This window comes from Drosophila miranda (assembly GCF_003369915.1).
Source record: "Drosophila miranda strain MSH22 chromosome Y unlocalized genomic scaffold, D.miranda_PacBio2.1 Contig_Y2_pilon, whole genome shotgun sequence".
Taxonomy (NCBI): domain Eukaryota; kingdom Metazoa; phylum Arthropoda; class Insecta; order Diptera; family Drosophilidae; genus Drosophila; species Drosophila miranda.
The window spans coordinates 21,525,589-21,539,474 of NW_022881614.1; the positions used below are offsets into that span (position 1 = coordinate 21,525,589).

The following is a 13,886-nucleotide window of genomic DNA, read 5'->3' on the forward strand; positions in this document are numbered from 1 at the left end:
CTCTGACCTGTCTTTTTCCTACATTCATTGCTGCAGATTTGCTTGGATTGAAGCTAAAACCGAGATCACCACATAGAAGGTTAAAGTCATTTAGTTTTTTATTAAGGTTTTCAACCGCTACAGTAAACTCTCTGTTGGGAGAGATTATAACGAAGTCATCTGCAAATTGCATCATATGAGTATTTCTATCACAGATCTGATGTAGTCTTTTTGTGTATACATTAAAAAGGAGGGGCGACAGACAAGAGCCCTGTGGGATTCCTCCCTGAACTACCTGAACAGCTTCCCCTATTTTCAGTAGGCTCATAGACATAAAACCATAGCTCGCAAATAACTGTTTACACTTTCGGCGTGTCTGCTAACAACCTCTCATTGACGAACACATTGAGAAAAGGGACTGAAAAGACCCGATCAAATCTGTTTTTGCTCAACTCGCTCTTCGCTCAAGCAAAGACCGACTTTTTCACTTCTCTTTTGTTCCTGTTTTTCACTGAGCATCTTGTCGCGAGCGAACGAAAAAAGTGTCTTTTGCGTATGTATGCGTGCTTGTACGTGTGGTGGCTGTGGCAACGATCACTTGCCTTCGTGAATTGTGTCAGACACTGTCCCAAACCCAAAATGAGCCTGTTCCTGAACAACTTTCCGAAATTTTTACTGATGTGAAGAACTTTGCTATGAACAATGGCCGTTTACCATTAAATGCCGATATATTGCAGCTTTTTAACGACATGAAGCTAAGATCACCACACTTGAATTCGCTCGCACAGGTGGTGCTGGCTACACCGGCCACTCAGGTATCGGTCGAAAGAGCCTTTTCAGCACTTCATTATATTTTGAATGAAAAACGTTGCTCTTTAAGTGCGGAAAATATTAACTCATTGTTAGTGGTTAAGCTAAATTCGTATTAATACAAAATATATACATACATATATACATACATCCATATCCATGTCTCTTCAGTTTGCAGAAAATTCGCATATAAGTATAAATATTACAATAACATAACCATAAGATGCGAAAAACATGAATAAATAAACATAAACACGAATAAAAAACTAAAAACACTTTACTCAGACACTTTTTGGGTTCTGCTCATCTAAAGACACTTTTGCTGCGAGCGCTTGACCAAAGTGTCTCTCTAAGCTGTTATTGTGAGACCCGATCGTGTGTCGGGCTCAACCGAAAACCCGAAACACATAACACAAGCGAAGAGACAAAAAGTGTTCTGCTCAGTGAGAGACCGCTTCTGCGTGGTCTTTTTCGGTTTTGTCAGTGACGAGACCGCAAAGGGAAAAAGTGTTGACCGTCGTTTGCGAGCTATGCATAAAACTGATGATCCAGTCAATGTATGTTTTAGGAAAACACTCATTTTCCATTAGTCTTTTTAAGAATTTCAGGTTGACACAATTGTAGGCATTGTTGAGGTCAACAACCACAAGAGTAACGTGTTCCTTGTTCTTTTTCTTTGCCGCTACCACATTGATGACATCATTTATGCACATCGCTGCAGACTTGTTTTTTTTGGTATGCATAAGATCTGTAGGGTATAATCTTGTTTTCTTGTATATGCTTTTCCAGCCTGGCTTTCACCATGCCATTTACTGTCTTGGCTAGAACCGAAATGAGGGATATGGGTCGAAAATGTTTTAAGTCAGTCAGATCCATGTTTTTTTCGGTATTGGTACAATTCTGATAGAATTCTGGCCGTTATCTCTATCTGGGATATTTTCCAGATAATCAGTTCTACGAGTTGTTCTTGCTTTCCAGTTCTTTTGTTCCTGTTCCGCGAAAATATCTGTTTTTAGCACCCTTGGCTCATCGTTGCCGGCGACATATTCACGCATGTTGTGCTGTGTACCATTTAAATATTCTTCTGCTTGACGAACTGGCTGGTAGATGTATCCTCGACTCTTGTTTGATAACGCCACACCGATATTACTTCGTTGATCGGCAGCACAGCACGCAGAATCGAGCGCCCAATGGCCAATGCTTTTCCAGCCTGGCTTTCACCATGCCATTTACTGTCTTGGCTAGAACCGAAATGAGGATATGGGTCGAAAATGTTTTAAGTCAGTCAGATCCATGTTTTTTTCGGTATTGGTACAATTCTGATAGATCTCCATTCGACTGGGAAATCGCACATAGCAACTCGACGGTTGTAAAAATGTACAAGTTCTGTCTTTATACTAGTGTTGAGAGCACTCAGTATCTCGTATGTGATGTGATCTATTCCTCCTGCCGTTTTTCTGTTTCTGACTAACACAGCCTCTAACTCTTCCAAGGAAAAGAAAGGATTTTCATTGTTCTTGGTTGAGTACATTTCTTCGTCTACATCCTTTGCTTCTGAGGTTATTTGTTCGTTAAGGAATTCCAGGTATGGCCCAGCTTTGTCAGGGTCGAAAATTTCTGGGGTGTTCTCTTGACAGTTTTTTAGATTTCTGAGGAATCTCCAGGCTTCTCTTGAGTTCGATTTTACATTTAACTCTGTTAACTTCCTGGCATAGCTAGTTCTTTTGGCAATTTTAACAGATTTTTTCCATTTAACCTTGAGGTTAACAGCAGAACAATAATTTTGAAAGGAGGGTTCTGAAGCTGCCTTCTTCTGCGACTCTGCAAACTCCCTGAATAGTTTGGCTAAATTCTCGTCCCACCATAATTTTGGACATTTGTTTTTGATTTCATAAGTAGCTGCTTTTATTTCCTGTTGGATGTTCTTCGCTAAATTATCCATATCTTTGTCGGCCTCAAACTGGCTTAGCTTTTTCAGTAGCCTGTTTTTGGCAAGGAAAGTTTTGAGTTTGTGTTGATATCCTGCTGTTTCAAAGGTTATTGGGTGATGGTGGCTGCCTCCTAGGTAAAACTTTTCGCATTTCCAATTCTCTATATGAATACCCTTTGTAAAAGTTAAATCGAGTACAGACCCTGATGTTGAGTCGATGTGTCTTCTGAATGTGAGACTGTGGTCATTTGCTAGACTGTAGCCAGCATTTGACATAGCTTGCATGAGAAAAGTTCCCTTTTCACTGTTGGTTCTGTCTCCAGAAAAGGTATGTCTTGCGTTAAAATCTCCTGCAATTATGACTTTTCCGAATGCATCTAAATATTCAAGGAAATTGTTAATCGCTTGCTTGAAGGATGCAAGAGACAACAAAGGTTCAAAATATACTGAGGTGATAAGAAATTTATCTTTGTTGTTGATGGTTCTTGCTATAATTATATCTTGCTCTGTCTCATATATCAGTCTTTTAACTCTTAATTCTTTTTTGTAGGCAATCGCCACTCCTCCATACCCGTCCTCTCTATGTTTTTCTAGCATATTGAAGTTGGCTAGTTTCCTAAAACGGAGATCGTGAGAGAAAACTTCAGCCAGAATGGCAAAGTCGAAGTTTTCATTGTTTAAGTAGAATACTAGGTCGTTTTTATTGGCTTTAATAGATTGAATGTTATGTTGTAAAAATTTCATATTTATTTAGATGTTTTAAAAAGGTTCGTTTCTCTCTGTTTGTTAATTTTTCTGTCTGCATTATGTTCCATATGGTAATCATTTGTACTGGTCACTTTTTTTGATGGTCACATCATTTGAGCCGACTAAACGAGACAACATGTCAACCATCTGTTGAATGGTAAATTTGTTTTCTTTTAGTTCTTTGTTTTCAAAAAATGGTACGTGATTACTAGAATCGCTGGTATATGATTCTAAGTGATAGTGGGGTTTTTGTGCAGGAACCAAAGGTCTCTGCACTAACCTGCTCGCATAACTGTGTTTTTTTAAAACTTCATTTGCTTTAACGTTTTTGTTTTGAACATTTTCCTCATTTATATCTAGTTTTGGATAGTTTTTTTCATAATTATCTAACAGCGAAAAATTTTGATGGATTGAGTAAGTGCTAAGCACTTCCTTACGCGCGATTTTTTTGATTGTCATTATTTTGTTAATGTCCATCTCCTTTTCCCCTACTGGGCACATCAGTCTGTCCCTAGCTGAGTGATTTTTCCCATTGCAAAGGATACATCTGAGACCATTGCACTCCTCGACTCCGCATTTATAGCACCTCCTAGCTGATTTGCATCTGGTCGAAGTGTGACCAAGTCTGCCACAATTATAACATTGCCTTACTCTGGGAACATATATGCTTACTTTCATCCCACATATCCCAAAAAGAGATACCTTTTCTGGGATGTCTGAACCCTCAAAACCAATTTTGCCTGTTTCTAATGGTATGAGCTTGAATGTTTCGTTGTTGTCATCGGTTGTAATTTTCTGCCTTCTTGCTAATCTTTCAATTGACCTAATTTTTATGTTAGAAGTAATATTATCCATAATTTCATTCTCAGAAAAACCGAGGGGCACCCCTTTAATTACTCCATAGGATTCCACATAGTCTTTTGGTATAAATACCACTAAATTCATTTTTTTTAACTCCTCATTTAAAACTAAATCATTTGCTTCGCTGAAAACCTTAAAATAAATCTTGTATAGTGTAGGCGCAAGAGCTACGATTTCTTTAATTCCTTTGATTTTAAGGTGTCTTATTTTTTCAAAAAAGAATAAGCCATTTTTGGTGTTTTTGTTTTCGAAGATGGTCCTGTTCTTAGTCGATACTAGTACAGCCGCATCACCGATGTGGCACTCACTATACAACACTGTTTCTCTTTCGATACCTACATTTGATGGGTTTATAATCGGATTAGTATTTTTATTCAGTGTTTTAGTCATTTCAGTATTTCCAGTAAAACCATTTATGGCATTTGTGTGAGAATTGTGAACGGTCACACCGTCAGAAGCCTCCACCATTTTGTTACTGTCATCGTCTATCAGCATTGTGTTATTTATGTCTGTATTGGTGTTGTCGCTTTTTTGTTCCTTGCGCATCTTTTTTGCTGGGTACTTTTCGTTAGTCAAGCTGTCGAATATGTCCTCTTTCACACCTGAACACAAAGCACTGAAGTTTTTTGCTATTGTTTTTTGGGTTTGAATTTTGCCGCTTTTTGCCACCTGATCAGGGGGTTTCAATTTGGCAGACACCGAGTGACCGGCGTCCGCCATACTTGCTGGTTTAACCAGATTGCCAAAGACTTACCTCTCCTTTGGGAAATGAAAAGAGGAATAATTTATATATTGATGAAGATTTGTATGAAATAAACAATGATCCAATTTTTACAATCACTTTTAATTAAGCCTTTGTTGCTTGGAAAAAGTCACCTTTCAGACTGTTAAGAAAAAACACGACCGGTCTCGCTCGCTGATGAAAAGGAAGTGTTATCGGCAGACATTATTGTCACTTTTTTACCAGCGCTTCGCTTCGTTTGAGTGTGTTTCAGTGTGACCTGATCTATCGCGGTCTTATGGATAAAATCTATGGCAGCCCTCAGAAATATACCAAAAAATACCGTAAGTCTACTGACGATTCTATTGTACATTTCCTCGTATTTTAATATTTGGTTTAATATTACTAGCTACGGCCCTCAGCTCTGAAAACGTAATTTTATCCGATTGATAAATCAATTTTCTACAACACCACACAATTTTAAATATTCCTTTTATTGGAATTGATTGTAAAATAAGTTTAAACAATTTCCACTAACTTCTCTACCAAATGTTCGCCCTGTTTTCATATAAGCCCAATAGAAGCTGTGGAGATAATGTTTTTTATCCCCAATCGGCCGACTAATTATTTCGAATTAAATAAAACTCGGCGCAGAAATAAAATTACGATATGTTCTTTAATGCGTGACATCCAAATTGCATGTGTGGCTTGCCTGCCCTTTACATTGCGGCTCCGATCGCAAGGCGCAGCTTCGCTCGGCCGACGTCGGTAGGCAAACGCAAAGCGGAGATAGCGAAGAGCGAGCTGGCAGAGAGCGTTTAGCAGGGCAAGCAAGCGCACAGCTTTAACAAACAAATGAGTGACATAGACATAAGTAACAAACAAAATAAGCGGCTGAGGGCCAAGAATTAGGTGCTATTTGGCAAGCAGCTAATCGGCTGGGTTCTGCTCCGAACATTCACCCCCCGTTGGAAGGCAAAGGCTTTCAACAGATCCATCCTGAAGGGCAGAACCGCTATTTTTCCAACGGCCCTCTTGAAAAGGCCCTTTTGAGTGCGGATGACGGCTACTCTGATGGTTCCATCTTTTCCTGGGATGACGCTCTCAATGCGGCCAAGCGGCCACCTTAATGGTGGCAGCGTTTCCTCCTTGATCATGACGAGCGCTCCTAGCTTGATGTTTGGAGACGATGACCGCCACTTGCTCCGCTCCTGAAGAATCGAAAGATACGCCGTGCTCCATTTTCTCCAAAACGCCTGCTTCATTTGACACAGCCGCTGCCATCGACTAAGTAGGTTGACCCGGAGATGCGCCACATCTGGCTCGTCGAATGCAGCTTTCGGGGCTCCATTGAGAAAGTGGTTTGGCGTGAGCACATCTAGATCATCGGAACTTTCTGTAATTGCATAAAGCGGACGGGAATTTAACAAAGCAGAGATTTCACAAGCCAAGGTCTGAATTTCATCAAGGGTAAAAATGTAGGTCCCGACGATGCGATGAAAATGATATTTAGCTGCTTTTACAGCCGCCTCCCACAAACCCCCAAAATGAGGTGAGCGAGGGGGGATGAAATTCCAGTCGATTCCACTAGAAACGCAGAGATGTGACACAGTCGACGTATGAGGATCGCTGAGGAACATTTGCCGAAGCTCCAAAAGCTCATTTTTTGCTCCTACAAAATTTGTAGCGTTGTCTGACCAGATGATTCGAGGTTTGGGACGTAGACTTATAAAACGCCTTAATGCTGCCAGAAAGGATTCTGTAGATAGATCCCGAACGACTTCCAAATGAGTTGCTTTGGTGCTAAAGCATACGAAGACAGCGATGTAACATTTGATAGGAGGCCTGCTTCTGACTTCCGACTTGTGATAAAAGGGTCCGCAAAAATCAACGCCCGTTGTGTGGAATGCTGGATTAATAATAGGAGGAGCATTGCCTCCTGAGAGCGGCGATCTTGGCAGAGTAACCCGTAGCCCATCCACGACTCTCACTAATCTCCCGACCTCTGCTCTTTTGCGTCCCCCCACAGGTGGCGATGGTGGAGGTGCAGCTGGACCCCGACACAAAGGTTCCGCCCGGAATGCTAGTGGCGTTTGCGATCTGCACCACTATGCTGGTGGCCGTGCATATGCTGGCTTTTATGATTAGCACCTGCATCCTGCCGAACATCGAGGTAGTGTGCACCCTGCACAGCATCTCCCTGGTGCACGAGTCGCCGCACGAGCGCCTGCACTGGTACATTGAGACGACGTGGGCATTTTCGACGCTGCTGGGGTTGATCCTATTCCTGCTGGAGATAGCCATACTGTGCTGGGTAAAGTTCTATGATCTGAGCCCGCCGGCGGCCTGGTCGGCCTGCGTGGTGCTGATACCCGTGATGATTATCTTCCTGGCTTTCGCCATACACTTCTATCGGTCTCTGGTGACGCACAAGTACGAGGTGACGGTCTCCGGCATACGGGAGCTGGAGATCCTCAAGAAGCAGATGGAACAGGATCACCTCGAGCACCATAACAACCATAATCGCAATAACGGCATCCACTACGGTGCCGCCGGCGACATCGTTTAGCAGTATCAATCGCGCGAGGATCCCACGAAGCAATAAACCATCTCGGCGATCCTTCTCTGAAAACTTAACGAAAACGAAAAGAAAAGACACTTACGGCAGTGGGCCAGAGGCCTCGCCGTCAATCCTCAGACTAAATAAGTGAATATTTTGTAAATTTGTAGTTGATGCAAATTGTGATACGCAGAAGGCAGTAGATTTTTATTATACAAAAACAGTATGAGTACGTATATTCTAAAGGATTGTGCCCCGAGCAATGTTTCTTTAAGCTCAAGACCTTTACACATCGTAACACCTGTGTACTCATCGCATGCAATGATGAAAGACCCAAACTAAAGAAATACTACTTTCAAGTTTAAACCACTGTGTTGACTAAATAATCCTCAATATTAGCTTGTATATTTGTTGTAACTAGTTGGCGCGTCCGCTAATATCTGTATTGTATTTTAGTGGTATGCCATCGCTCGCGATGTCAGACCCAGACCTCATCCATAGCGCAGTCTTCCCTCGCCCAATAATTCGAACCGAACCAGATCGTGTTAGCCCAAATTTTGATATTGATAGGCGAATATGTAAGCGAAATTGCGCTGTAATTTATACACGTACGATTAAACGATTTTTTCTACCTATATTTAACCGAAGCAAGCGATTTTCTATTGCCGTTCCCCCGCCTGACCTCCATCAGGTCGTTAGGCTTGCGTGCCAAGAGCGACTGGAAGAGCGACTAGCTAACGAAAGTTTTTGGATGGGGGCAAACGGAGCCAGGACACATGGTTGGGGTTGATTAGAAAAGGGACACCGCACGCACCCCAGGACACGAAAGAAGAGCACAGATAACAAACCCAAAGCGGGGCTGGGGCTCAGTTGTCTGCAACATGTCGTGCCATGCTGGTGGCGGCAATGGTGTTCGAAGCCTGCGCTATCCTGCCGGAGGACATGGCCGCTATCAGGGCAAGTGGCTGAGGAACCAACACCACGGCTATGGAGTGAAATCGAGCCGTCGTGTACGATTGGTGTACGAGGGCCAGTGGCAGCGGGGCCAACGTCATGGCTAAGGATCCATGCGGCGGGAGTCCCCTGATGGCCAGGTGCATCGCCTCTATGTGGGTCATTGGAGCCATGACAAGCGCAGCGGGGAGGGAAAACAGTACTACGACGATGGATCCGTCTACTTTGGTCAGTGGCAGATGAACAAGCGGCAAGGACGCGGCATACATTGGTATGCGGACAGACGCGTCTATGTGGGGAATGGCTCCAGGATGCCATGCACGGACGGGGCGTCCTCTTCTCGGGTGAGTCCTCTAACAAAATGAAAGTTCAGTAGAATCCTCGTCGATCCATATGTTTCGTCTGTGTTCAGCAAACGGAAAGCGCTATGTGGGAGAGTTCCAGGAGGGCTGCAAGTCGGGCGCTGGCTTCTTCGACCACGGACAGAATCGGATTCAGTTTGGTCGGTGGGTCCAGGACATCTGCAAGAGTTCGCTGATACGCGTGCTCAAGCAATAAGAACATTTTAGACATTCTCTGGAAGGTCGATCTCCTTGCCATAACGTTTATAAATACACAATCAAATGGAATAAGGACAAGCTACAAACAAATATTAACTATAAACTATTATAAGCCTATGCAAGTGTCAGTTCTGATCAGTTCCTTTGCCGCCGCCTAACGCTGACTGTCTCCTGCTGGGGTTCAGGCTCCGGTACCTTCCGACGTGGTCGTCCCCGCGTGGTCGCTGGCGTTTCCTCGAGTTGCCTGTTGCGGGCACGAGTGCTCCTTGCATCACTAGTCGGATACCGCTTCACTGAGGCTGCCGATGAGGTGGAAGGCGTCTCTTCCATGGTATCGTCCAATTCGATGATCTCTGGTACTTTTAGTTGGCTACCAATTCTAGCGGAGCGTGTCTTTGTGGCCTTGGCTGGCACAGATTGGGATCGTTTCAGTTGAGAGGGAGCCGGAGTCGAAGCTGAAACCGAAGCAGCATCGTCATCGCTTATCTCGATCGTCTGGCAGGCATTCAGATCCACATGATCCGATGGTGGCGTGTTCTCATTGCCGCTCTTGCTGCTACTGCTGCTGCTGTTGCTGCAACCGATGGGTGGTCGCAATTCCAGCTCCGTGTATATCTTGAACCTGGGCGTCTTTCTGGCAGATGATTTTGCCTTGGTAGTCCCCTCAACAACACCTTTCCTGCGTTTATCCTCTGGCGAAGTGTTAAAAGCGAGGGCTCGCCTAATGGTCTTCGCCCTCGCTTTGCCAACGAGATGCAGCTCCAACCGGGCCGTCTTTATCTGGACCATGAGGTTGAAGCTATAGTTGAAGCACTGATTTGAGAGCTGCCTCCGCATAGCTGAGAGCCTCCTTGTTCTTCTTTCTGAAGCGAAGATAGTTGATGTGGTAGAGTTCGTGCACGATGAGCATGGAGCCCAGTGTGGCGGTGCGTACGGGATCCTCCTGCAGCCAATTGCCTGCCCCTACGTAGAAGTCGTCCAGCTGATCGGTCTCCCTTTTCAAGAAGTTTAAGCGGGCATGGAGACATCCCACGATAAAGTAGAAACATTGCAGCTGCATGCTGTCCCGTAGATGGGGCGGCATCCCTTGCTTGCTCACATAGCGCTGCAGCTGATGGCTGGTGGGAATTGGCTCGTGCATGGGCAGAGACTTGAGTGTGGCCACGTCCAGCTGGTTCTGCTTCTTTATCGGCTCCACGAGCTGCATGAGCAGCATGTTGCTGGTCAGCTCGCTCATGGCATTCGCCTTGTGATCTTCCTTGGCGGCTATTGCGGGGATGTATTTGGCCGATGTCTGCTCCACCAGCGTTCGACTAAGCGGCTTGATGGCGAGCAAATGGTCCAGGAGGCGCAGCTTGGACTGCGCCTGGTCCAGGTACTCATTCTGCAGGTTCATCCAGAGCCACGAGATGAGCACCTCAATGGTCCGCAGGGCCATACCCGACTGCAGCACCAGGTTAAGCGTGGTGCCGTAAAAGGCGAACGGCGCGGTCAGCCGATTGGCCGCATACTCGGTGCTCTCCCTCACGAGGTCAGCCAGCAGCAGCTGCAGGGCTCCCAGGTCCACGCTGGACACTGTGCAGTAGTTGCGCACGCTGTCGACCAGCGTGTCTAGCTGTCGCAGGGGCGACGGCCTCCTAGGCAGGCTGCTGCACCGCGTCTTCCGCCTGTAGTCCAATCGAAAACGAACTGTCTGGATTGTGATCTGCACAATGTCGCTCTTGCCAACTCGCTCATCGAACTGGGCGCGCAGCTCCTCGGCCTGCAGCAACAGCAGCTGGGCGTGGCACAGACAGTCCTGCCGCGCATAGTAGCTGGCCATGTGGCAGAGGCAGAGCATCACTATAGTATGTTGGCGCTTAAAGAACCATCCGTTTTGGAGCTGAGGCCACAGATCGTCGAGCAGCTCCTGCGCTCGATCCACCTCCTCGGAGAGTTGGAGCTGCTGGTTAGAATTCAGGTGGTCTTGTCCCAGGAAGTGGGTCAGGGCTCGCAGGTAGGTGAATCTCTCGTCCAGCATTTGCCCAATCCTGAGTATCAGCAGCCAGGCTTCATCGGCCTGCGCCATGTAGCCCATGGTGGACAGAGCCATGGCTGCAGCAACTGCATCGTCGATCAGGGCTTCCCAGTCGATTGGTGTATCGTCGCAGCCGAGCGGCTCTTGGTCTGCACGTTCGAAGAAGGCCGCGAAGCCAGCGATGGCCGATGTAGCCAACTCCACCAGGCGATGCTCCCGCTGAATGTTGAGCTCCAGCAAGTTGTTCTTGACGATTAACTCCTCCAGGCTGTTCTCGGCCGTCTCCTTGATCGAGAACTTTGTCTTCTGTGCCTCCAAAGCCTCCAGCAGCACACTGATACTGGTATGGCCAATGGCCAGCTGTTGCATGCGGCTGAGCGGTTGCTTGAGGGCCGTGCTTTGCAGCTGGGAGCGCAGTTCCTCGCACTGACGCACCACCTCGCTGTCGGTGCGCATCTTGCGTGCCAGGAGAACCAGGTGGTAGTCATTGTGACGGCAGCGTAGTAGCGACTGCAGCAGGGGTACGGGCCGCGCACTCTGGAAGTGCAGCACGGCCAACAGATCCACATCGTATAGCTGTTTCTTTTGGGCGGGGGTTAGGGGGTTGGGCATAGGACTGGACTCGTGCCACTCGTAGACTCGTGGACTGCAGACGGTTGGCCATGTCGGAGCTCTTGCAGTGGACACTGGCTTTGTAGATTCGGAGGAGCACACTAAGCATTTTCTGGCTGGTGATGAGCGGTCGTAGATGTTGCAAGGGCTCCAAGAAGGCCAGCACAAGGGACATTTGTTCGGGACACGCTACCTTTTCGGCCACGAGTGCCAGTAGACGCACCAGCTTGTCTAGCTCCATGGCGGAGGGCCCCAGGCACTTCATGCTCTTGGCCACGTCCAAGGTGTAGCCAAGAATGCCCAAGAGCGGCTTATAGGGTGCCTGAAGAGAAAGCTCATTAGGTAAAAGGTTTTCCAGCTGTGGCAGACGTACCTTGTCCGACTTCTGTTCGGTCGTCGGCTGCCAGTTAACGTAAGCTTCCAGGGCGCACACCCCGAAGGAGAGAAGGCAATGCCTGCGAATGCTTTTACAGGCCTCGTTGGAGCAGCTGGTCCCCAGCGGACTCCTCACTACGTTCACCGTCAGCCCAAGGCAGCCATGCAGCAGTTGAAAGTGGGCGGTGTATACCTCGGGACTGTCGTCGCCCTCGAGCTGCTGCCAAAAAATGTCTAAGGGAGGCTTGTTGCTGCTCTGATGAAGCAGCATCTGCAGGCGCTGGAAGAACACCAGCAGGTCCATGAAACCACTGCTCTTTGGCGTGCGTCGCGCCCTTGTGCTCGAAGAAGTAGACGAACTTCTTGCACAGATCGATGTAAGTCCGCTTGAAGTCCGCCGTAGCCTCGCGCACGTACAACAGCTTGACATAGTAGTAGAGGAGCTGGATGGAGTAGTTCTGCGGAGAGACGTCCTTGTGCGCAGCAACTTCAGTGCCAGTTGTTGTTCGAGCGGCGCTTCTATGGAAAACATGTCGATCTGCATCAGTGCCAGAACCAGGCCCAGATACTCCGTGAATTGAGTAGTCAGCTCAGAGCTGGGTGTGGCCCAGCTGCAGCTCAGGAGCTTGAGAAGCGGGTCGTACATTTTCGTCGTGCTCTCGGGCGGAAGGGCGCTCAGGTACATCAGAAAGGCTTTGCCTCGCTTGCTGAACAGGGCATCATTCAGCTGGACCAGGAGAGCCGCATTCTTTGCCACTTTACGCTGGCGCATGGTGTCAAAGAGGACACCCATTGCCTCCAAGGCGTAATATAGTTGATCTGTGGCGGCGATGGGCAACGTCTCCTTCTGCATTTGCAAGTGAATGCCATTGAAGTGCGTCAGATGGATGTCCAAATAAAACTTGTAGTCAGCCTCCCCTTGCAGGCGGCAGAGCTGCGATCGGACTAGGCCGTACATTTTCTGGCATTCCGTCAGGGATTTCTGCGAAGCACCCGTACAATTAGGATACCAGCCAGCAAGCATTTGGTTCTTCAACTTACCTCCTGACAAAGCTCACGATGTATGTACCGCAGGCTCGTTAGATGAGCTTCCCACAGGCTCGGCTTCTCCTCGTAGGGCTCCACGTGTGGTACCACGGTGGCCGCAATGTCGCAGTAGAGATCGTCATGCTGGTGCAGATTGTCCTTCAAGGCGACACACAGCTGGCGCAACACGCTCAACTCATATCTTAGCGGAAAGGAGGCGTCGTTTATCCCGATGCCCTTGCTGAATTCCTTGAATTTCAGCTTAATTGCCGTGGCCGCAGCCTCAACATCGGATCGAGTGCCTTTCAACTGTTTCACTATATCGGCAGACATTATTATTATTTATTTTTTTTTTTGTTTTAAATCATCTCAAGGATGATCTGAATTTTGATCGTAGCACTGTAGCTACATTGATCAGATACTGGTGATGTAGTTTGGCGAGTTTGACAGGTCGGTATATAAAAAAAAGAGGAAAATGACTTAACTGTTTTAGAAAATAAACTGAAATTACTTTATAACATGATGAAGAAAAAAGGGGTCAAAAGTTTAAGTCAGCAGTTTTGATGAAGATTGCCAGCTCTCTGAGATGTAGCGGCTCTTTTTTTATTAATATTCTGAGCCCGGCAAATCTTTGGCAATCGAAGATCAGGTGTTCGGCATATTCAGTTACATTGCACGTTTCGCAGATATTTGAGTCAATTGCTTTGATTCTGTGTAGGAAGACTTTGTCGTAT

The 13,886-nt window shown here is 46.5% G+C and overlaps 1 protein-coding gene and 2 pseudogenes across 1 annotated transcript; 2 read left to right on the forward strand and 1 right to left on the reverse strand.

Moving 5' to 3' along the window:
• Window positions 1-5,339: 5,339 nt before the first annotated feature.
• LOC117193311 (calcium release-activated calcium channel protein 1-like) lies at window positions 5,340-7,844 on the forward strand. The gene is made up of 2 exons (XM_033398045.1): window positions 5,340-5,392; window positions 7,078-7,844. The coding sequence occupies exons 1-2, from the start codon at window positions 5,360-5,362 to the stop codon at window positions 7,615-7,617; spliced, it is 573 nt and encodes a 190-aa protein (XP_033253936.1). The 5' UTR covers window positions 5,340-5,359; the 3' UTR covers window positions 7,618-7,844.
• A 478-nt stretch (window positions 7,845-8,322) lies between these two features.
• On the forward strand, window positions 8,323-9,134 carry LOC117193314 (annotated as a pseudogene).
• Window positions 9,135-13,534, reverse strand: LOC117193304 (annotated as a pseudogene).
• Window positions 13,535-13,886: the final 352 nt, after the last annotated feature.